The following is a 23,688-nucleotide window of genomic DNA, read 5'->3' as shown; positions in this document are numbered from 1 at the left end:
GGGAGAATGATCCATCTGAAGACTAGACAGAGACCCCTAGTGGACACAGGGGAGAATGACCCATCTGAAGACTAGACAGAGACCCCTAGTGGAAACAGGGAAGAATGACCCATCTGAAGGTTAGACAGAGACCCGTAGTGGACAGAGGGGAGAATGACCCATCTGAAGACTAGAGAGACACCTAGTGGACAGAGGGGAGAATGACCCATCTGAAGACTGTGATAGAGACACCTAGTGGACAGAGGGGAGAATGACCCATCTGAAGACTAGATAGAGACACCTAATGGACACAGTGAGGAATGACCCATCTGAAGGTTAGGTAGAGACCCCTAGTGGACACAGGGGAGAATGACCCATCTGAAGACTAGATAGAGACACCTAGTGGACAGAGGGAGAATGACCCATCTGAAGGTTAGCTTTAAGGAAAGATCCACTCATCCCCATAGGCCGACATACAGACAGTCTCTTACTCACTTTTCCAGCACGTTCTATAGAAATATATAGGAAGCTAAATGATAACAGAACGTAGAAGAAAAATGACTGTCTGAACACATTTGGTCCAGTTTGATGACGTTGCTGCCGTGTGTGTGTGTGTGTGTCTGTGTTTCTATGTGTGTGTGTGTGTGTGTGTGTGTGTGTGTGTGTCTGTGTGTCTGTGTACTCACTCTTGGTCCGTCTGAACACACTTGTCCAGCTCTATGACGTGGGAGCCGATGAACCAGACCAGGTTACTGAAGTAAGGGACCGCCGTCTTGTCTCGAATGTAGTGCAGCATGTGCTGGTTGTCCACTAGAGGGGTGGGAGGTCAAGGGATGTTACCGTGGTTACACAGATAGACGTGGAGACATGGGGGGGGGGGTCAGAGGAATACAGGACCAGACATTTACAGAGATTGGATATGAGTATAACTATATAGAGAATAAAGCTGTTCTCTCCAGGAGGACTCTACTCTAAAGAGAGACTGATATGGAGGACTCTACTCCAGAGACTGATGTGGAGGACTCTACTCTGAGACTGATGTGGAGGACTCTACTCTGAGACTGATGTGGAGGACTCTACTCTGAGACTGATGTGGAGGACTCTACTCTGAGACTGATGTGGAGGACTCTACTCTGAGACTGATGTGGAGGACTCTACTCTGAGACTGATGTGGAGGACTCTACTCTGAGACTGATGTGGAGGACTCTACTCTGAGACTGATGTGGAGGACTCTACTCTGAGACTGATGTGGAGGACTCTACTCTGAGACTGATGTGGAGGACTCTACTCTGAGACTGATGTGGAGGACTCTACTCTGAGACTGATGTGGAGGACTCTACTCTGAGACTGATGTGGAGGACTCTACTCTGAGACTGATGTGGAGGACTCTACTCTGAGACTGATGTGGAGGACTCTACTCTGAGACTGATGTGGAGGACTCTACTCTGAGACTGATGTGGAGGACTCTACTCTGAGACTGATGTGGAGGACTCTACTCTGAGACTGATGTGGAGGACTCTACTCTGAGACTGATGTGGAGGACTCTACTCTGAGACTGATGTGGAGGACTCTACTCTGAGACTGATGTGGAGGACTCTACTCTGAGACTGATGTGGAGGACTCTACTCTGAGACTGATGTGGAGGACTCTACTCTGAGACTGATGTGGAGGACTCTACTCTGAGACTGATGTGGAGGACTCTACTCTGAGACTGATGTGGAGGACTCTACTCTGAGACTGATGTGGAGGACTCTACTCTGAGACTGATGTGGAGGACTCTACTCTGAGACTGATGTGGAGGACTCTACTCTGAGACTGATGTGGAGGACTCTACTCTGAGACTGATGTGGAGGACTCTACTCTGAGACTGATGTGGAGGACTCTACTCTGAGACTGATGTGGAGGACTCTACTCTGAGACTGATGTGGAGGACTCTACTCTGAGACTGATGTGGAGGACTCTACTCTGAGACTGATGTGGAGGACTCTACTCTGAGACTGATGTGGAGGACTCTACTCTGAGACTGATGTGGAGGACTCTACTCTGAGACTGATGTGGAGGACTCTACTCTGAGACTGATGTGGAGGACTCTACTCTGAGACTGATGTGGAGGACTCTACTCTGAGACTGATGTGGAGGACTCTACTCTAAAGAGACTGATGTGGAGGACTCTACTCTAAAGAGACTGATGTGGAGGACTCTACTCTAAAGAGACTGATGTGGAGGACTCTACTCTAAAGAGACTGATGTGGAGGACTCTACTCTAAAGAGACTGATGTGGAGGACTCTACTCTAAAGAGACTGATGTGGAGGACTCTACTCTAAAGAGACTGATGTGGAGGACTCTACTCTAAAGAGACTGATGTGGAGGACTCTACTCTAAAGAGACTGAAGTGGAGGACTCTACTCTAAAGAGACTGAAGTGGAGGAATCTACTCTAAAGAGACTGAAGTGGAGGACTCTACTCTAAAGAGACTGAAGTGGAGGACTCTACTCTAAAGAGACTGATGTGGAGGACTCTACTCTAAAGAGACTGATGTGGAGGACTCTACTCTAAAGAGACTGATGTGGAGGACTCTACTCTAAAGAGACTGATGTGGAGGACTCTACTCTGAGACTGAAATGGAGGACTCTACTCTGAGACTGAAATGGAGGACTCTACTCTGAGACTGAAATGGAGGACTCTACTCTGAGACTGAAATGGAGGACTCTACTCTGAGACTGAAATGGAGGACTCTACTCTGAGACTGAAATGGAGGACTCTACTCTGAGACTGAAATGGAGGACTCTACTCTGAGACTGAAATGGAGGACTCTACTCTGAGACTGAAATGGAGGACTCTACTCTGAGACTGAAATGGAGGACTCTACTCTGAGACTGAAATGTAGTCTGAGACTGAAATGGAGGACTCTACTCTAAAGAGACTGATGTGGAGGACTCTACTCTAAAGAGACTGATGTGGAGGACTCTACTCTAAAGAGACTGATGTGGAGGACTCTACTCTAAAGAGACTGATGTGGAGGACTCTACTCTGAGACTGAAATGGGGGACTCTACTCTGAGACTGAAATGGAGGACTCTACTCTGAGACTGAAATGGAGGACTCTACTCTGAGACTGAAATGGAGGACTCTACTCTGAGAATGAAATGGAGGACTCTACTCTGAGAATGAAATGGAGGACTCTACTCTGAGACTGAAATAGAGGACTCTACTCTGAGAATGAAATGGAGGACTCTACTCTGAAAAGAGACTGATGTGGAGGACTCTACTCCGAAAAGAGATTGAGGTGGAGGACTCTACTCTGAAAAGAGACTGATGTGGAGGACTCTACTCTGAAAAGAGACTGATGTGGAGGACTCTACTCTAAAAAGAGACTGATATGGAGGACTCTACTCTAAAAAGAGACTGATATGGAGGACTCTACTCTAAAAACAGACTGATATGCAGGACTCTACTCTAAAAAGAGACTGATATGCAGGACTCTACTCTAAAAAGAGACTGATATGCAGGACTCTACTCAGACTGATATGGAGGACTACGCTGAGACCGATATGGAGGACTACCAACTCTGGTTTCTGACAATGTGTCATCACGGTAGGCCAAACTCCAGTCCGTAAGAAGAAGACATGCTTCATCGTAACATTCTGAATACTCATCGTGAACGGTTGTACGGAGTGGTTCAGAGTCCTGGCGTTCAAAAACAATTCAGGAATGTTTCACCTCTTAGAAAATGTGTATTATAACTGTATTATCAGTATTATAACAGTTGACTTGAAACGATGGGTTTGAATTACACAGAAACCAACAAAAAGCATGCAGGTCAGTTTACACATTTAAATGATAAGCCCAAGTCAATAATATAATTAATAACATTAATGATTACTATATATACACACACACACACATTTAGTGAGGTACATGTATTAATCAGACTTACATGAGACTGGAGTTAGGCCCACGGGAGGTAAGAGTGAGAGGAGGAAGAGGAGAGGAGGAGGAAGAGGAGAGGAGGAAGTGGAGAGGAGATGGGGAGAGGAGGAGATGGGGAGAGAGAGGAGGAAGAGGAGAGAGAGGAGGAAGAGGAAGAGGAGAGAGAGGAGATGAGGAGAGAGAGGAGATGGGGAGAGAGAGGAGATGGGGAGAGAGAGGAGGAAGAGGAGAGAAGGAGATGGGGAGAGAGAGGAGATGGGAGAGAGAGGAGATGGGGAGAGAGAGGAGGAAGAGGAGAGGAGGAGATGGGGAGAGAGGAGATGGGGAGAGGAGGAAACAGGAAGAGCGAGGAGAGAAGTGGAAGAGATGGGGAGAGAGAGGAGGAAGAGGAGAGAGAGGAAGGGGAGAGAGGGGAAAGAGGAGAGAAGATGAGAGGAGGAAGAGGAGAGAGAGGAGAGGGGGAGAGAGGAGGAAGAGGAGGGAGCGAGGAGGAAGAGGAGAGAGAGATATAGAGGAGAAGAGGGAGGGAAGGGAGAGGGGGATGGTGAGAGGGAGGGGAGGGAGAGAGCATACACAAGGTTAACGGTAGTCAGGTAGCTGTGTAGTGTCTAACAGAACTAAACAGCAGGGCTCCTGGGTAGTCAGGTAGCTGTGTAGTGTCTAAACAGCAGGGCTCCTGGGTAGTCAGGTAGCTGTGTAGTGTATAAACAGCAGGGCTCCTGGGTAGTCAGGTAGCTGTGTAGTGTCTAACAGACTCCTGGGTAGTCAGGTAGCTGTGTAGTGTCTAACAGACTCCTGGGTAGTCAGGTAGCTGTGTAGTGTCTAACAGAACTAAACAGCAAAGCACAGCTACACGACCCACACAGCTACACGACCCACACAGCTACACGACCCACACAGCTACACGACCCACACAGTTACATAACCTACACAGTTACATAACCCACACAGCTATACAACCCACAGTCACACAACCCACACAGCTACACAACCCACACAGCTACACAACCCACACAGCTACACAACCCACACAGCTACATAACCCACACAGCTACAAAACCACACACCCACACAGCTACATAACCCACACAGCTACACAACCCACCAACACAGCCACACAACCCACACAGCTACATACCCACACAGCTACACAACCCACACAGCTACACAACCCACACAGTTACACAACCCACACAGCTACACAACCCACACAACCCACACAGCTACACAGCCCACACAGCTACACAACCACACACCCACACAGCTACATAACCCACACAGCTACACAACCCACACAGCTACACAACCCACACAGCTACACAACCCACACAGCTACACAACCCACAGCTACACAACCCACACAACACACACCCCACACAGCTACATAACCCACACAACACACACAGCTGCACAACCCACACAGCTACATAACCCACACAACCCACACAGCTACACAACCCACACAGCTACACAACCCACACAGCTACACAACCCACACAGCTACACAACCCACACAGCTACACAACCCACACAGCTATACAACCCACACAGCTACATAACCCACACAACCCACACAGCTACACAACCCACACAGCTACATAACCCACACAGCTACATAACCCATACAGCTACACAACCCACACAGCTTCATAACCCACACGACCCACACAGCTACACGACCCACACAGCTACACGACCCACACAGCTACACGACCCACACAGCTACACGACCCACACAGCTACACGACCCACACAGCTGACTAACACGTTGTTAAATACACCCACTGTTCAGTTAACAGTTAGATACTCCAGTTAAATGTGAACACACAGACAGACAGACAGAGCACCCCGAGCCCCCCGAGCACCAAGGGCCCTGAGCACCCAGAACCCCCGAGCACCCAGAGCCCCCCGATCACCCAGATCCCCGAGCACCAAGGGCCCCCCGAGCACCCAGAGCCCCCCGAGCACCAAGGGCCCAGAGCCCCCCGAGCACCAAGGGCCCAGAGCACCCAGAGCACCCCGAGCCCCCCGAGCACCAAGGGCCCTGAGCACCCAGAACCCCCGAGCACCCAGAGCCCCCCGAGCACCAAGGGCCCCCCGAGCACCCAGAGCCCCCCGAGCCCCCCGAGCACCCAGAGCCCCCCGAGCACCAAGGGCCCCCCGAGCACCAAGGGCCCCCCGAGCACCAAGGGCCCCCCGAGCACCCAGGGCCCCCCGAGCACCCAGGGCCCCCCGAGCACCCAGAAGAGGAATAGCAGCTGGCCAATGCAGAGGTTTCAGCCCCTAGTAGTGCTGTGTGTGTGTGTGTGTGTGTGTGTGTGTGTGTGAGTGTGTGTGTGAGACTCACCCTTGTAGACGTTCAGTGTGATGGTTCTGACTGCGATACGGACCATGCTCTCTGGGTGGTTGAAGAACTTAATGGCCTCGGTGTACAGGGCAAAATCATTAGTGTGCTGTGTGTTGGGAGACAGAGAGGGGGCGCCAGTGAGCTCAGCACCGCACCACTGTTGAGCACAGAGAGACCACACTACCAGAGATCCCTAGCCCCTTACCCCCTAGGGGACTAGGCCCTTAACCCCTACCCCCTAGGGGACTAGGCCCTTAACCCCTACTACCAAGGGGACTAGGCCCTTACCCCCTAGGGGACTAGGCCCTTAACCCCTACCCCCTAGGGGACTAGGCCCTTAACCCCTACCCCCTAGGGGACTAGCCCCTTACCCCCTAGGGGACTAGGCCCTTACCCCCTACTACCAAGGGGACTAGGCCCTTACCCCCTAGGGGACTAGGCCCTTAACCCCTACTACCAAGGGGACTAGGCCCTTAACCCCTACTGCCAAGGGGACTAGGCCCTTAACCCCTACTGCCAAGGGGACTAGGCCCTTACCCCCTAGGGGACTAGGCCCTTACCCATTACCTCCTAGGGGACTAGGCCCTTACCCCCTACCTCCTAGGGGACTAGGCCCTTACCCCCTACCTCCTAGGGGACTAGGCCCTTACCCCCTACCTCCTAGGGGACTAGGCCCTTACCCCCTACCTCCTAGGGGACTAGGCCCTTACCCCCTACCTCCTAGGGGACTAGGCCCTTACCCCCTACCTCCTAGGGGACTAGGCCCTTACCCCCTACCTCCTAGGGGACTAGGCCCTTACCCCCTACCTCCTTAGTTATAGGGCAACGTGCTGTAGTTAGTTATAGGGCAGCATGTTGTAGTTAGTTTTAGGGCAACGTGTTGTCGTTAGTTATAGGGCAACGTGCTGTAGTTAGTTATAGGGCAACGTGCTGTAGTTAGTTATAGGGCAACGTGCTGTAGTTAGTTATAGGGCAACGTGCTGTAGTTAGTTATAGGGCAACGTGCTGTAGTTAGTTATAGGGCAACGTGCTGTAGTTAGTTATAGGGCAACGTGCTGTAGTTAGTTATAGGGCAACGTGCTGTAGTTAGTTACAGGGCAACGTGCTGTAGTTAGTTACAGGGCAACGTGCTGTAGTTAGTTATAGGGCAACGTGCTGTAGTTAGTTATAGGGCAACGTGCTGTAGTTAGTTATAGGGCAACGTGCTGTAGTTAGTTACAGGGCAACGTGTTGTAGTTAGTTACAGGGCAACGTGCTGTAGTTAGTTACAGGGCAACGTGCTGTAGTTAGTTATAGGGCAACGTGCTGTAGTTAGTTACAGGGCAACGTGCTGTAGTTAGTTATAGGGCAACGTGTTGTAGTTAGTTATAGGGCAACGTGTTGTAGCTAGTTATAGGGCAATGTGCTGTAGCTAGTTATAGGGCAACGTGTTGTAGCTAGTTATAGGGCAACGTGTTGTAGCTAGTTATAGGGCAATGTGCTGTAGTTAGTTATAGGGCAATCCTGCTTCTAATTCTAGTAGCAACTAGATTCCCAGAACTTCAGATAGCTGGAATCAGGATGGAATTAGTAGTTAATTAGGTGGCAGGTTGTTATAGCAGGTCTACAGGCAGCTGATCTCTCTCTCTGGGGGGGGGGGTGTTCCCTGAGACCTCCAGCCAATCACAGCCTTGGGTCAGAAGAAGTTAAACGTCATGGATCAGCTAGAGAGGTCACAGGGAACAGAGGAGTATTAGCCCAGATTCCAAGGCCTTCAGCCCCAATTATCCACGTCCTCCCCCAAAAGTGTACCCTTGCACACTTCCCATCGTGGATTTAACCAAATGGGAGGGAAACTCCAGCCAATCCGATGCTTTTAAATCCACGACGGGCAAATGGTCAAGTGCACCCTTCAGGAAGAGAGGGGGAACTGGGCTAAGAGGGGAGCTACCGTCGACAGTACACCAATAACTTTACCCCATACACAGAAGCCAAAGGTCGAGTGCTGAAACACAAAGGTCAATCGCAAAGGTCGTGTCCCAAAATGCCCCTCGTTCCCTATATAGGGCACTACATTATGGCCCCTCATTCCCTATATAGGGCACTACATTATGGCCCCTCATTCCCTATATAGGGCACTACATTATGGCCCCTCATTCCCGATATAGGGCACTACATTATGGCCCCTCATTCCCTATATAGGGCACTACATTATGGCCCCTCATTCCCTATATAGGTCACTACATTATGGCCCCTCGTTCCCTATATAGGGCCCTACATTATGGTCCCTCATTCCCTATATAGGGCCCTACATTATGGTCCCTCATTCCCTATATAGGGCCCTACATTATGGTCCCTAATTCCCTATATAGGGCCCTACATTATGGCCCCTCCTTCCCTATATAGGGCCCTACATTATGGCCCCTCATTCACTATACCGGGCATGACATTATGGTCCCTCATTCCCTATATAGGGCCCTACATTATGGCCCCTCATTCCCTATATAGGGCCCTACATTATGGCCCCTCGTTCCCTATATAGGGCCCTACATTATGGCCCCTCATTCCCTATATAGGGCCCTACATTATGGCCCCTCATTCCCTATATAGGGCACTACATTATGGCCCCTCATTCCCTATATAGGGCCCTACATTATAGCCCCTCATTCCCTATATAGGGCCCTACATTATGGCCCCTCATTCACTATACCGGGCATGACATTATGGCCCCTCGTTCCCTATATAGGGCCCTACATTATGGCCCCTCATTCACTAAATAGGGCCCTACATTATGGCCCCTCATTCACTATATAGGGCCCTACATTATGGCCCCTCATTCACTATATAGGGCCCTACATTATGGCCCCTCATTCCCTATACCGGGCATGACATTATGGCCCCTCGTTCCCTATATAGGGCACGACATTATGGCCCCTCATTCCCTATATAGGGCAATACATTATGGCCCCTTACTCCCTATATAGGGCACTACATTATGGTCCCTCAAGCCCTATATAGGCACTACATTGTGGCCCCTCGTTCCCTATATAGGACACTACATTGTGGCCCCTCATGCCCTATATAGGGCACTACATTATGGCCCCCTACTCCCTATATAGGGCACTACATTATGGTCCCTCATTCCCTATATAGGGCAATTCATTATGACCCCCTACTCCCGATATAGGGCACTACATTATGGCCCCTCATTCCCGATATAGGGCACTACATTCTGGCCCCTCATTCCCTATACCGGGCACTACATTATGGCCCCTCATTCCCTATATAGGGCAATTCATTATGACCCCCTACTCCCTATATAGGGCACTACATTATGGCCCCTCATTCCCTATATAGGGCAATTCATTATGGCCCCTTACTCCCTATATAGGGCACTACATTATGCCCCCTCATTCCCTATATAGGGCAATACATTATGGCCCCTTACTCCCTATATAGGTCACTACATTATGGCCCCCTACTCCCTATATAGGGCACAACATTATGGCCCCTCATTCCCTACATAGGGCACTACATTATGGCCCATCACGCCCTATATAGGGCACTACATTTACATGTTAGTCATAACAGACTATCCAGAGCCACTTACAGTCGTGAGTCATTTAGTAGACTCTGTGTTGTTGTCCAGTCCCCCCCTCACCTCGTGGTAGTTGTCCAGTCCCCCCCCCCCCCCCTCACCTCGTTATAGAAGAAGTGTACGGTGTGGTTGTTCAGTTTGAGTGACAGGGTCTTCAGGAAGGAGATATAATAGGCCATGATCTCCTCGTCTGAGAAGTCAAACTTGTGAACGATGATGGAGTTGACGTGGTTGTTGGACAGCAGGTAATCTAGAGGAGGAGAGATGAGGAGAACACAGTTATATGATGGGAGTTGACGTGGTTGTTGGACAGCAGGTAATCTAGAGGAGGAGAGATGAGGAGAACACAGTTATATGATGGAGTTGACGTGGTTGTTGGACAGCAGGTAATCTAGAGGAGGAGAGATGAGGAGAACACAGTTATATGATGGAGTTGACGTGGTTGTTGGACAGCAGGTAATCTAGAGGAGGAGAGATGAGGAGAACACAGTTATATGATGGGAGTTGACGTGGTTGTTGGACAGCAGGTAATCTAGAGGAGGAGAGATGAGGAGAACACAGTTATATGATGGAGTTGACGTGGTTGTTGGACAGCAGGTAATCTAGAGGAGGAGAGATGAGGAGAACACAGTTATATGATGGAGTTGACGTGGTTGTTGGACAGCAGGTAATCTAGAGGAGGAGAGATGAGGAGAACACAGTTATATGATGGGAGTTGACGTGGTTGTTGGACAGCAGGTAATCTAGAGGAGGAGAGATGAGGAGAACACAGTTATATGATGGGAGTTGACGTGGTTGTTGGACAGCAGGTAATCTAGAGGAGGAGAGATGAGGAGAACACAGTTATATGATGGGAGTTGACGTGGTTGTTGGACAGCAGGTAATCTAGAGGAGGAGAGATGAGGAGAACACAGTTATATGATGGAGTTGACGTGGTTGTTGGACAGCAGGTAATCTAGAGGAGGAGAGATGAGGAGAACACAGTTATATGATGGGAGTTGACGTGGTTGTTGGACAGCAGGTAATCTAGAGGAGGAGAGATGAGGAGAACACAGACAGGTAATCTAGAGGAGGAGAGATGCGGAGAAAACAGACAGGTAATCTAGAGGAGGAGAGATGAGGAGAAAACAGACAGGTAATCTAGAGGAGGAGAGATGAGGAGAACACAGTTATATGATGGGAGTTGACGTGGTTGTTGGACAGCAGGTAATCTAGAGGAGGAGAGATGAGGAGAAAACAGACAGGTAATCTAGAGGAGGAGAGATGAGGAGAAAACAGACAGGTAATCTAGAGGAGGAGAGATGAGGAGAAAACAGACAGGTAATCTAGAGGAGGAGAGATGAGGAGAAAACAGACAGGTAATCTAGAGGAGGAGAGATGAGGAGAACACAGACAGGTAATCTAGAGGAGGAGAGATGAGGAGAAAACAGACAGGTAATCTAGAGGAGGAGAGATGAGGAGAAAACAGACAGGTAATCTAGAGGAGGAGAGATGAGGAGAAAACAGACAGGTAATCTAGAGGAGGAGAGATGAGGAGAAAACAGACAGGTAATCTAGAGGAGGAGAGATGAGGAGAAAACAGACAGGTAATCTAGAGGAGGAGAGATGAGGAGAAAACAGACAGGTAATCTAGAGGAGGAGAGATGAGGAGAAAACAGACAGGTAATCTAGAGGAGGAGAGATGAGGAGAACACAGACAGGTAATCTAGAGGAGGAGAGATGAGGAGAAAACAGACAGGTAATCTAGAGGAGGAGAGATGAGGAGAAAACAGACAGGTAATCTAGAGGAGGAGAGATGAGGAGAAAACAGTTATACAACAAAAATATCTTATTCAGGCTGATTAAAACTCTGGGGCATCTAAACCACAGGTGGCCAGTGTGTGTGTGTGTGTGTGTGTGTGTGTGTGTGTGTGTGTGTGTGTGTGTGTGTGTACTCACAGAGCGACGTCTCGTGGCTGATATTTTCAAACAGGATGTTGAGCGTCTGGAGTAGCTGGACACAGACGTAGCGACCGGACTTCTGGCGAAGGATATTCAGGAAGAACGCAAACATGTTCTTCTCCAGGAAGAAGCTGAGAACAGAGAAGATACAGAGTAGAATTAAGTAGAGTATGGTACAATAGATAGGAATAGAGTAGAATAAAGTAGAGTATAGTACAATAGATAGGAATAGAGTAGAGTATAGAGTAGAATAAAGTAGAGTATAGTACAATAGAGAGGAATAGAGTAGAGTATAGTACAATAGAGAGGAATAGAGTAGAGTATAGAGTAGAATAAAGTAGAGTAGAATTAAGTAGAGTATGGTACAATAGATAGGAATAGAGTAGAATAAAGTAGAGTATAGTACAATAGAGAGGAATAGAGTAGAGTATAGAGTAGAATAAAGTAGAGTATAATTAAGTAGAGTATGGTACAATAGATAGGAATAGAGTAGAATAACGTAGAGTATAGTACAATAGAGAGGAATAGAGTAGAGTATAGAGTAGAATAAAGTAGAGTAGAATTAAGTAGAGTATGGTACAATAGATAGGAATAGAGTAGAATTAAGTAGAGTATAGTACAATAGAGAGGAATAGAGTAGAGTATAGAGTAGAATAAAGTAGAGTAGAATTAAGTAGAGTATGGTACAATAGATAGGAATAGAGTAGAATAAAGTAGAGTATAGTACAATAGATAGGAATAGAGTAGAATAAAGTAGAGTAGAATTAAGTAGAGTATGGTACAATAGAGAGGAATAGAGTAGAGTATAGAGTAGAATAAAGTAGAGTAGAATTAAGCAGAGTATGGTACAATAGAGAGGAATAGAGTAGAATAAAGTAGAGTAGAATTAAGTAGAGTATGGTACAATAGAGAGGAATAGAGTAGAGTATAGAGTAGAATAAAGTAGAGTAGAATTAAGTAGAGTGTGGTACAATAGAGAGGAATAGAGTAGAATATAGAGTAGAATAAAGTAGAGTATGGTACAATAGAGGAATAGAGTATAGAGTAGAATAAAGTAGAGTAGAATTAAGTAGAGTATGGTACAATAGAGAGGAATAGAGTAGAATATAGAGTAGAATAAAGTAGAGTAGAATTAAGTAGTGTGTGGTACAATAGAGAGGAATAGAGTAGAATATAAAGTAGAATAAAGTAGAGTATGGTACAATAGAGAGGAATAGAGTAGAATATAGAGTAGAATAAAGTAGAGTAGAATTAAGTAGAGTATGGTGCAATAGAGAGGAATAGAGTAGAATAAAGTAGAGTAGAATTAAGTAGAGTGTGGTACAATAGAGAGGAATAGAGTAGAATATAGAGTAGAATAAAGTCGAGTAGAATAAAGTAGAGTATGGTACAATAGAGAGAAATAGAGTAGAATATAGAGTAGAATTAAGTAGAGTATGGTACAATAGAGAGGAATAGAGTAGAATATAGAGTAGAATAAAGTAGAGTAGAATTAAGTACAGTATGGTACAGTAGAGAGGAATAGAGTAGAATATAGAGTAGAATAAAGTAGAGTAGAATTAAGTAGAGTATGGTACAATGGAGAGGAATAGAGTAGAATAAAGTAGAGTAGTATTAAGTAGAGTGTGGTAAAATAGAGAGGAATAGAGTAGAATTAAGTAGTGTATAGTACAATAGAGAGGAATAGAGTAGAATAAAGTAGAGTAGAATTAAGTAGAGTATAGTACAATAGAGAGGAATAGAGTAGAACAGAGTAGAACAAAGAATAGAGCAGAATAAAGTAGAGTATAGTAAAATAGATAGGAATAGAGTAGAATAAAGTAGAGTATAGTACAATAGAGAGGAATAGAGTAGAATATAGAGTAGAATAAAGTAGAGTAGAATTAAGTAGAGTATGGAACAATAGAGAGGAATAGAGTCAAATATAGAGTAGAATAAAGTAGAGTAGAATTAAGTAGAGTAGAATTAAGTAGAGTGTGGTACAATAGAGAGGAATAGAGTAGAATGTAGAGTAGAATAAAGTAGAGTAGAATTAAGTACAGTATGGTACAATAGAGAGGAATAGAGTAGAATATAGAGTAGAATAAAGTAGAGTAGAATTAAGTAGAGTATGGTACAATAGAGAGGAATAGAGTAGAATATACAGTAGAATACGGTAGAGTAGAATTAAGTAGAGTAGGGTACAATAGAAAAGAAAATATAGAGTAGAATAAAGTAGAGTAGAATTAAGTAGTGTGGTACAATAGAGTATAGAGTAGAATTAAGTAGAGTATAGTACAATAGAGGAATAGAGTAGAATAAAGTAGAGTAGAATTAAGTAGAGTGTGGTACAATAGAGAGGAATAGAGTAGAATATAGAGTAGAATAAAGTAGAGTAGAATTAAGTAGAGTATGGTACAATAGAGAGGAGTAGAATATAGAGTGGAATAAAGTAGAGTAGAATTAAGTAGAGTATGGTACAATAGAGAGGAATAGAGTAGAATATAGAGTGGAATAAAGTAGAGTAGAACTAAGTAGAGTATGGTACAATAGAGAGGAATAGAGTAGAATATAGAGTAGAATAAAGTAGAGTAGAATTAAGTAGTGTGGTACAATAGAGTAGAGTATAGAGTAGAATTAAGTAGAGTAGAATTAAGTAGAGTATAGTACAATAGAGAGGAATAGAGTAGAATATAGAGTAGAATAAAGTAGAGTAGAATTAAGTAGAGTATAGTACAATAGAGAGGAATAGAGTAGAATAAAGTAGAGTATAGTACAATAGATAGGAATAGAACAGTGTTTAATAGAGTAGAGTATAGTACAATAGATAGGAATAGAGTAGAATAAAGTAGAGTACAGTACAATAGATAGGAATAGAGGAGTAGAACAGAATAGAGTAGAATAAAATAGAGTCGTGGTTAAAGTCTTACTCGAAGACGGAGCTGTCGTTCTGGTCTCCCCAGATGAGTATCTCAGTGATGGAGCGAATGGTCTCCACCAGCAAGTTCCTGTTGCTGTCGGTTACCGTCGTGTTCTTAGTTAGGACATGGTACATATACCTAGAGGGAGGAGAGAAGGAGGGAGGGAGAAGAAGAGGAGGGAGAAGAGGAAAGGAAGGGATGGGAGGATATGGACAATGGTAGAAAACAGGTTGTTTTTCAGTAAAACGTGTGGTGGCTATACCGCACTGTCAATTTGAACTGGCACACCCACTCTGGACGACGGACTATGACTAGCCTACCGTCACATAGACGGGATGGTATGGACTCATAAACTAACCTTAGTATATCTAGCTGCTGTAATGACACCCATCATGTAGCTAGCTAGTTAGCTAACCTTAGTATATCTAGCTGCTATAATGACACCCATCATGTAGTTAGCTAACGTTAGTATATCTAGCTGTTATCAAGTAATGACACCCATCATGTAGCTAGCTAGCTAACGTTAGTATATCTAGCTGCTATAATGACACCCATCATGAAGTTAGCTAGCTAGCTAGCTAATGTTAGTGGCTCTAGTTGTTATCAAGTAATGACACCCATCATGTAGCTAGCTAACGTTAGTATATCTAGCTGTTATCAAGTAATGACACCCATCATGTAGCTAGCTAACGTTAGTATATCTAGCTGTCATCAAGTAATGACACCCATCATGTAGTTAGTATATCTAGCTGTCATCAAGTAATGAGACCCATCATGTAGTTTGCTAACGTTAGTATATCTAGCTGTTATCAAGTAATGACACCCATCATGTAGCTAGCTAACGTTAGTATATCTAGCTGTCATCAAGTAATGACACCCATCATGTAGTTAGCTAACGTTAGTATATCTAGCTGTCATCAAGTAATGACACCCATCATGTAGCTAGCTAGCTAACGTTAGTATATCTAGCTGTCATCAAGTAATGAGACCCATCATGTAGCTAGCTAACGTTAGTATATCTAGCTGTCATCAAGTAATGACACCCATCATGTAGCTAGCTAGCTAACGTTAGTATATCTAGCTGTCATCAAGTAATGACACCCATCATGTAGCTAGCTAGCTAACGTTAGTATATCTAGCTGTCATCAAGTAATGAGACCCATCATGTAGCTAGCTAACGTTAGTATATCTAGCTGTCATCAAGTAATGACACCCATCATGTAGCTAGCTAGCTAACGTTAGTATATCTAGCTGTCATCAAGTAATGACACCCATCATGTAGCTAGCTAGCTAACGTTAGTATATCGAGCTGTCATCAAGTAATGAGACCCATCATGTAGCTAGCTAACGTTAGTCGATCTAGCTGTTAATGACACCCATCATGTAGTTAGTATATATAGCTGTCATCAAGTAATGACACCCATCATGTAGCTAGTATATCTAGCTGTCATCAAGTAATGACACCCATCATGTAGCTAGCTAACGTTAGTCGATCTAGCTGTTAATGACACCCATCATGTAGTTAGTATATATAGCTGTCATCAAGTAATGAGACCCATCATGTAGCTAGTATATCTAGCTGTTATCAAGTAATGACACCCATCATGTTAGTATATCTAGCTGTTATCAAGTAATGACACCCATCATGTAGCTAGTATATCTAGCTGTCATCAAGTAATGACACCCATCATGTAGCTAGCTAGCTAACGTTAGTATATCTAGCTGTCATCAAGTAATGACACCCATCATGTAGCTAGCTAGCTAACGTTAGTATATCAAGCTGTTATAATGACACCCGTCATGTAGTTAGCTAGCTAGCTAACGTTTCGTAGCTGTCATATACATCTGACATTGTTCACACAGTTGTGACAAGGAAACAACAGTAACGTTAGATAACTAACGCATTTGGTTTTACAGTACAAGCTAAGTGGATTAGCTAGGTATGCTAACCATGTTAACGTTAGCTTAGTAAACTATCGGGGTTAGCTGGCGAATTCGACCAAACAGTTGCGTTTTGTAACAGAAACGTATCATTTAAATTGGACAAATTCAGGTAGGTTCCTCCCCGTTCCTTTAATGTTGCTACCGTTTAAGTCACGTTTTGTAACAGAGCGAGCGTAATGAATACACCCCCGCCGGGTAACCTTAGCAATTATGCTAGTTACTTACTTGAGATGGTCCAGGGAATGAATATTTTTAGTTTTCCCCTGTCCTCCTCCCCAACTCCGTGACCGACCGAACATAGTTGCACTTTTAAAAAAAGATGTTGATGCTAGCTTAGGGTTTTTTTTGCCTGTTATATCAATCCCATCACGTCCATATATCCCGTACAAGGTGTCCAATATATATATATATAGCTAACAAAATATCTAGCTAACCAAATAGCTCTGGCTAACTAAGCGAGAAGGGGACATACCCGAACGTATCTTGTGAGGAATAACGCGTTACGTAACTGGTTTAGTGCCGGGGAGTTTAGGACATGAAGTTTCTTTGTTGTTTTCCGGTAACACAATTTCATTAAAATGACAGTTACAAAAAACTACAAATCCCAATAGTGTTTTGGGGAAAAAAATCGAACCGTTTTTTTTCTTCCAACAATTCGGGGACGTTGATTGGTCTTCATCCTACAACGATGAACACAGCAGCCAATCAAATACCAATGCGAGGAGCCTTCGACGTAAAACGCAACTAACGTCAAAAGCGATTGAAAGGCGGGATCAATGTGATCGATGTCTCAGTTGACCATTCACAGGACGGTATTCTTATGATGAACCAATCAAATGCTTAAGCTATATAGACGTATCTGTACTGTTTTGACGGTAAGGTCGGACTGTTTTGATGCAGTTAGCGGAGATGTTGACATGAAAATGTAACGGGAGGTCTGGATTATCGAATGTATTTCCATCGATAGAACATATATTCCTGTACAATAATAGAACGCTATAGTCGTTGGCCGGTAATAGCTAACCAGGGCAGGCATGTTGCAAATAACGCAACAGTTTTTTTTCCTTCGACCTTCTCAGAGAATATCAAGAATGCATCGAGTTAACACTGTGTTTACATGAACTAGCGGTGTCGAGCTGAACGTTTTTTTTTGTTGTTATAGGTTATTTCGTGTACCTCCTAACTAATGTCTATCGCTTGATAGCTATTGCAAAAGCTGGCATTTCAGGACAAATAATTGCTGTCTTCCCTGAAATGGACACTCCAAATACACTGTCCATGTTACTGCTGGTCTCAGAGCAGTGCCACTGTCCTTAACCTGCTCCTTGTCAACATAACTAGCTGAGCTAAACTTTCCAGGTTTACTTTTCTATGACACTCAAAACTTATGCTCGACTAGATTCGTTGGAATCGATCCTCAACGAACTTCCCTGTATGTTTTATCTGGGCCTGTTTTTTGTGAACGTTTTGATCCTCTACTATGCCTTTCTAATGGAATACATCGTCCTGAATGTGGGGATAGTGTTTCTACCGGAAGATATGGACCAGGCGCTGGTGGACCTAGGGGTACTATCTGACCCGGCCTCTGTACCTTACGACACGGACACAGAACTCGATGTTTTCGAGAGGTACCTGGAGTGAGCTGAGGCCCAAGGCTAGAGAGCCAGAGAGAAGTGCCGCTGCACCGGCATGCTCCCCGGGGTGATCTGGACTCCTACCGGCCTGTGATGATGACGATGATGATGATGATGTTGGGAGAGACTGATACTGGGAACTCCAGGAGGAGGATATTTGTATTGGCTTGGAGCAACATTGGCTGCGGGATGAAAAAGTAAGGAGGGATAGAATGATAATGGTGATAGGATGACAGTTTGCTGCTGCAGTGATGCCAGGGGTGGGGGTGATGCCAGAATGGGGGTGATGCCAGAGGGGTGGGTGATGCCAGAATGGGGGTGATACCAGGGGTGGGGGTGATGCCAGGGGTGTGGGTGATGCCAGGAGTGGGTGATGCCAGAATGGGGGTGATATCAGGGGTGTAAGTGATGCCAGAATGGGGGTGATGCCAGGGGGGTGGGTGATGCCAGAATGGGGGTGATGCCAGAATGTGGGGGATACCAGGGGTGTAGGTGATGCCAGAGAGGTGGGTGATGCCAGGGGGGTGGGTGATGCCAGAATAGGGGTGATGCCAAGGGTGTGGGTGATGCCAGAATAGGGGTGATGCCAGAAAAGGGGTGATGCCAGGGGTGTGGGTGATGCCAGAATGGGGGTGATGCCAGGATTTGGTTTGAATTGGGTTGGGCCCTCATCTCAACACTGTAACATCCCTGACTATCCTCTATGTTGTAGAGAGGATCAACCCTGTAACATCCCTGACTATCCTCTATGTTGTAGAGAGGATCAACCCTGTAACATCCCTGACTATCCTCTATGTTGTAGAGAGGATCAACCCTGTAACATCCCTGACTATCCTCTATGTTGTAGAGAGGATCAACCCTGTAACATCCCTGACTATCCTCTATGTTGTAGAGAGGATCAACCCTGTAACATCCCTGACTATCCTCTATGTTGTAGAGAGGATCAACCCTGTAACATCCCTGACTATCCTCTATGTTGTAGAGAGGATCAACCCTGTAACATCCCTGACTATCCTCTATGTTGTAGAGAGGATCAACCCTGTAACATCCCTGACTATCCTCTATGTTGTAGGACCTACAGTCCTATAGTAAATATATTACTACATACTTTAACCTACAGTCCTATAGTAAATACAGGCTATTCCTGCCCATCTTTAACCTACAGTCCTATAGTAAATACAGACTATTCCTGCCCATCTTTAACCTACAGTCCTATAGTAAATACAGGCTATTCCTGCCCATCTTTAACCTACAGTCCTATAGTAAATATATTACTACATACTTTAACCTACAGTCCTATAGTAAATACAGGTTATTCCTGTCCATCTTTATCCTACAGTCCTATAGTAAATACAGACTATTCCTGCCCATCTTTAACCTACAGTCCTATAGTAAATATATTACTACATACTTTAACCTACAGTCCTATAGTAAATACAGGTTATTCCTGTCCATCTTTATCCTACAGTCCTATAGTAAATACAGACTATTCCTGCCCATCTTTAACCTACAGTCCTATAGTAAATACAGACTATTCCTGCCCATCTTTAACCTACAGTCCTATAGTAAATATATTACTACATACTTTAACCTACAGTCCTATAGTAAATACAGACTATTCCTGCCCATCTTTAACCTACAGTCCTATAGTAAATACAGACTATTCCTGCCCATCTTTAACCTACAGTCCTATAGTAAATACAGGCTATTCCTGCCCATCTCTAACCTACAGTCCTATAGTAAATACAGACTATTCCTGCCCATCTCTAACCTACAGTCCTATAGTAAATACAGACTATTCCTGTCCATCTTTATCCTACAGTCCTATAGTAAATACAGGCTATTCCTGCCCATCTTTATCCTACAGTCCTATAGTAAATATATTACTACATACTGTAACCTACAGTCCTATAGTAAATACAAGCTATTCCTGCCCATCTTTAACATGTGGCCCCTTGTCTTCTCCACAGGTTGTCAAGGCTCAAGACCAGATATCTGGAGACAGTCAGAACCAACAGACAGACAGGGCAATTCACAGCAGAGTTACCTGTCAAAACTGTCTTAACTGGCCAATCAACAAGCAGAACTGTCTAACTGTGGCCAATCAACAAGCAGAACTGTCTAACTGTGGCCAATCAACAAGCAGAACTGTCAAACTGTGTCCAATCAACAAGCAGAACAGTCTAATTGTGGCCAATCAACAAGCAGAACTGTCAAACTGTGTCCAGTCAACAAGAAGAACTGTCTAACTGGCCAATAACCAAGCTGACCTGTCGAACTGTGGCCAATCAACAAGCTGACCTGTCGAACTGTGGCCAATCAACAAGCAGACCTGTCTAGCTGTGGCCAATCAACAAGTAGACCTGTCTAGCTGTGGCCAATCAACAAGCAGACCTGTCTAACTGTGTCCAATCAACAAGCCGGACTGTCTAACTGTGGCCAATCAAACAAGCAGACATGTCTAACTGTGGCCAATCAACAAGCCAGACTGTCTAACTGTGGCCAATCAACAAGCAGACCTGTCTAACTGTGGCCAATCAACAAGCCGGACTGTCTAACTATGGCCAATCAACAAGCAGTACTGTCTAACTGGCCAATCAACAAGCAGGACTGTGACTGGCCAATCAACAAGCAGGACTGTCTAACTGGCCAATCAACAAGCAGGACTGTGACTGGCCAATCAACAAGCAGGACTGTGACTGGCCAATCAACAAGCAGGACTGTGACTGGCCAGTCAACAAGCAGGACTGTGACTGGCCAATTAACAAGCAGAACTGTCCAACTGGCCAATCAACAAGCAGAACATTGCGTGATCAGGGGACAACGTCACACTAACTCTGACCCTAGAGAACTGACCTAGGATCAGTCGGCCTGACAGGACAGCACTGTAGTGTTTACTAACTCTGACCCTAGAGAACTGACCTAGGATCAGTCAACCTGACAGGACAGCGCTGTAGTGTTTACTATCTCTGACCCTAGAGAACTGACCTAGGATCAGTCAACCTGACAGGACAGCACTGTAGTGTTTACTATCTCTGACCCTAGAGAACTGACCTAGGATCAGTCAACCTGACAGGACTGTAGTGTTTACTAACTCTGACCCTAGAGAACTGACCTAGAATCAGTCAACCTGACAGGACAGGACTGTAGTGCTTACTAACTCTGACCCTAGAGAACTGACCTAGGATCAGTCAACTTGCTTCAGGTTCTTCTACACTTCTGGGAATGTTATCACATTTGTTTAAAGACTGTTTTAAACAACCAGGAAACCACCAGTTATTTCTGGTTGTTTATCAGCGTTAGCTGGCTTAGCTCGTTGATCCTGCTTTTGTATCGTACCCCTCAGGAGGTGTGGACTGGAGAAGTGTTTGTTGTGTTATTAAGAGATGTGTGGCATGAAAGACATTTGACAGATTGTGGTCCGGTCCTCCTCCTCTTCCTCCTACCTGTCTCGTCTCTCTTGTCGTTCATCTTGGCCACTGTAACTAACGGGTGTGAACAAACACAGGTGACTCGTGTTTAGTACCGATCTAGGATCAGCGTGCCATCCACCGGGGGGGGGGGGGGGGGGGGGGGGGGGGGGGGGACAGGAAGTGACCGTTAGATCGGTGCCTGTAGACTCTAGAGGCAGCTTCACCTTGCTCTGCTCTGACTCTGACTCTCTCAAAGGGGAGAGGTCTATGTTCATGTTGTCTCTGGTGTCTGCCAATCAATAATCAATAATACTGTATCAGCTTGGTCCTGATCAATAACCCACCACAGACCAGCTGCTGGCAGTCACCAGGCTGCTTCCCTGCTAGGCTCCTCCCCCCCCCGGATAACAACTCCCAGCGTGCATTGGGCTGGACGGCTGAAGTACCTGGCGACTTTACTGCTAATGTCAATCAACCTCTACGCTATAACGGCTCATAAGAGATTAGACTGGGTTTATAATGCAGTGTTGTTCCTCTGCCCTGTTGGCTGTGTATTATAATGGGGGGGGGGGGGGGGAGTCTCACCCCACCCACCTGTAGATGGCAGGAACACCCACCTGGGGGGGACACACCCTGGGCCCTTTACGTCAATAGAAGGCTCTGATGCCATACACCCCCCCCCCCACCCCACCCACCTGTAGATAGCAGTAACACCCCCCCCCCACCCCAACCACTTGTAGATGGCAGTAACACCCCCCCCAACCACCTGTAGATAGCAGTAACACCCAACCCCCCCCCACCCCAACCACCTGTAGATAGCAATAACACCCCCACCCCACCCCAACCACCTGTAGATAGCAATAACACCCCTCCACCCCAACCACCTGTAGATGGCAGTAACACCCCACCCCAATCACCTGTAGATGGCAGTAACACCCCCCCACCCCAACCACCTGTAGATAGCAATAACGCCCCCCCCACCCCAACCACCTGTAGATAGCAATAACACCCCCCACCCCAACCACCTGTAGATGGCAGTAACACCCCAACCACCTGTAGATGGCAGTAACACCCCCCCAACCACCTGTAGATAGCAGTAACAACCCCCCCCCACCACCTGTAGATAGCAGTAACCCCCCCCACCACCACCACGCACGGCAGCCATTTTAAACCAAAACGTTTCAGCAGTGCACATCAGCTGACAGTAGAGAGGTCAGGAGGACATCTTACACCCTCTTCATCATCAAGACACCCCAGCCTTCACATCATCATCATCATGAAGACATCCCCCCCAGCACGAGCCTTCACATCCTCTTCATCATCATCATTGTGACATCCCAGCACCAGCCTTCACATCCTTTTCATCATCATCATTAAGACACCCCCCCAAGCACCAGTCTTCACATCCTCTTCATCATCATCATTAAGACATCCCCCCCCCCAGCACCAGCCTTCACATCCTCTTCATCATCATCATTATGACATCCCACCCCAGCCTTCACATCCTCTTCATCATCATCATTAAGACATCCCCCCCCAGCACCAGCCTTCACATCCTCTTCATCATCATCATTAAGACATCCCCCCAGCACCAGCCTTCACATCCTCTTCATCATCAAGACATCGCACCCCAGCCTTCACATCCTCTTCATCATCATCATTACGTGATATAAGGAGAAGCTATGATGTGTTATAAGAAGCTATGATGTGTTATAAGAAGCTATGACGTGTTATAAGAAGCTATGATGTGTTATAAGGAGCTATGATGTGTTATAAGAAGCTATGATGTGTTATAAGCTTTGACGTGTTAAGCTATGATAGGTTATAACACATGACGTGTTTTAAGAAGCTATGATGGGTTATAAGGAGCTATGATGTGTTATAAGAAGCTATGACGTGTTATATGGAGCTATGACGTGTTATAAGGAGCTATGATGTGTTATAATGTGTTATAAGGAGCTATGACGTGTTATAATGAGCTATGATGTGTTATAACGTGTTATAGGGAGCTATGATGGGTTAT

General features: G+C 45.6%; 2 protein-coding genes across 4 annotated transcripts in view; one reads left to right on the top strand and one right to left on the bottom strand.

Annotated features, from left to right (window-relative positions):
* The window catches only part of LOC139365275 (protein CLEC16A-like), an 84,113-nt gene extending 67,121 nt beyond the window's left edge, over positions 1-16,992 (bottom strand). For 2 of the 3 annotated variants that reach the window (XM_071102784.1, XM_071102786.1), the window contains exons 1-6: positions 16,844-16,991; positions 14,684-14,812; positions 11,772-11,905; positions 9,935-10,083; positions 6,257-6,362; positions 666-789 (exon numbers count right to left, since the gene is read on the bottom strand). In XM_071102784.1, the coding sequence (XP_070958885.1) occupies positions 666-789; positions 6,257-6,362; positions 9,935-10,083; positions 11,772-11,905; positions 14,684-14,812; positions 16,844-16,917 (716 nt within the window). In that variant the 5' untranslated portion in view covers positions 16,918-16,991. Of the gene's footprint in view, positions 1-665; positions 790-6,256; positions 6,363-9,934; positions 10,084-11,771; positions 11,906-14,683; positions 14,813-16,843 lie in introns of all 3 variants that reach the window. The other variant, XM_071102785.1, reaches the window with a different exon arrangement.
* Positions 16,993-17,615: 623 nt separating this feature from the next.
* Positions 17,616-20,509, top strand: LOC139424120 (dexamethasone-induced protein homolog). Its single transcript, XM_071175818.1, has 2 exons — positions 17,616-18,449; positions 20,223-20,509. The coding sequence occupies exon 1, from the start codon at positions 17,990-17,992 to the stop codon at positions 18,257-18,259; it is 270 nt and encodes an 89-aa protein (XP_071031919.1). The 5' UTR covers positions 17,616-17,989; the 3' UTR covers positions 18,260-18,449; positions 20,223-20,509.
* Positions 20,510-23,688: the final 3,179 nt, after the last annotated feature.

This window comes from Oncorhynchus clarkii, chromosome 13, assembly GCF_045791955.1.
Source record: "Oncorhynchus clarkii lewisi isolate Uvic-CL-2024 chromosome 13, UVic_Ocla_1.0, whole genome shotgun sequence".
Classification (NCBI taxonomy): Eukaryota; Metazoa; Chordata; class Actinopteri; order Salmoniformes; family Salmonidae; genus Oncorhynchus; species Oncorhynchus clarkii.
This window is presented reverse-complemented; position numbering and strand designations above follow the sequence as displayed.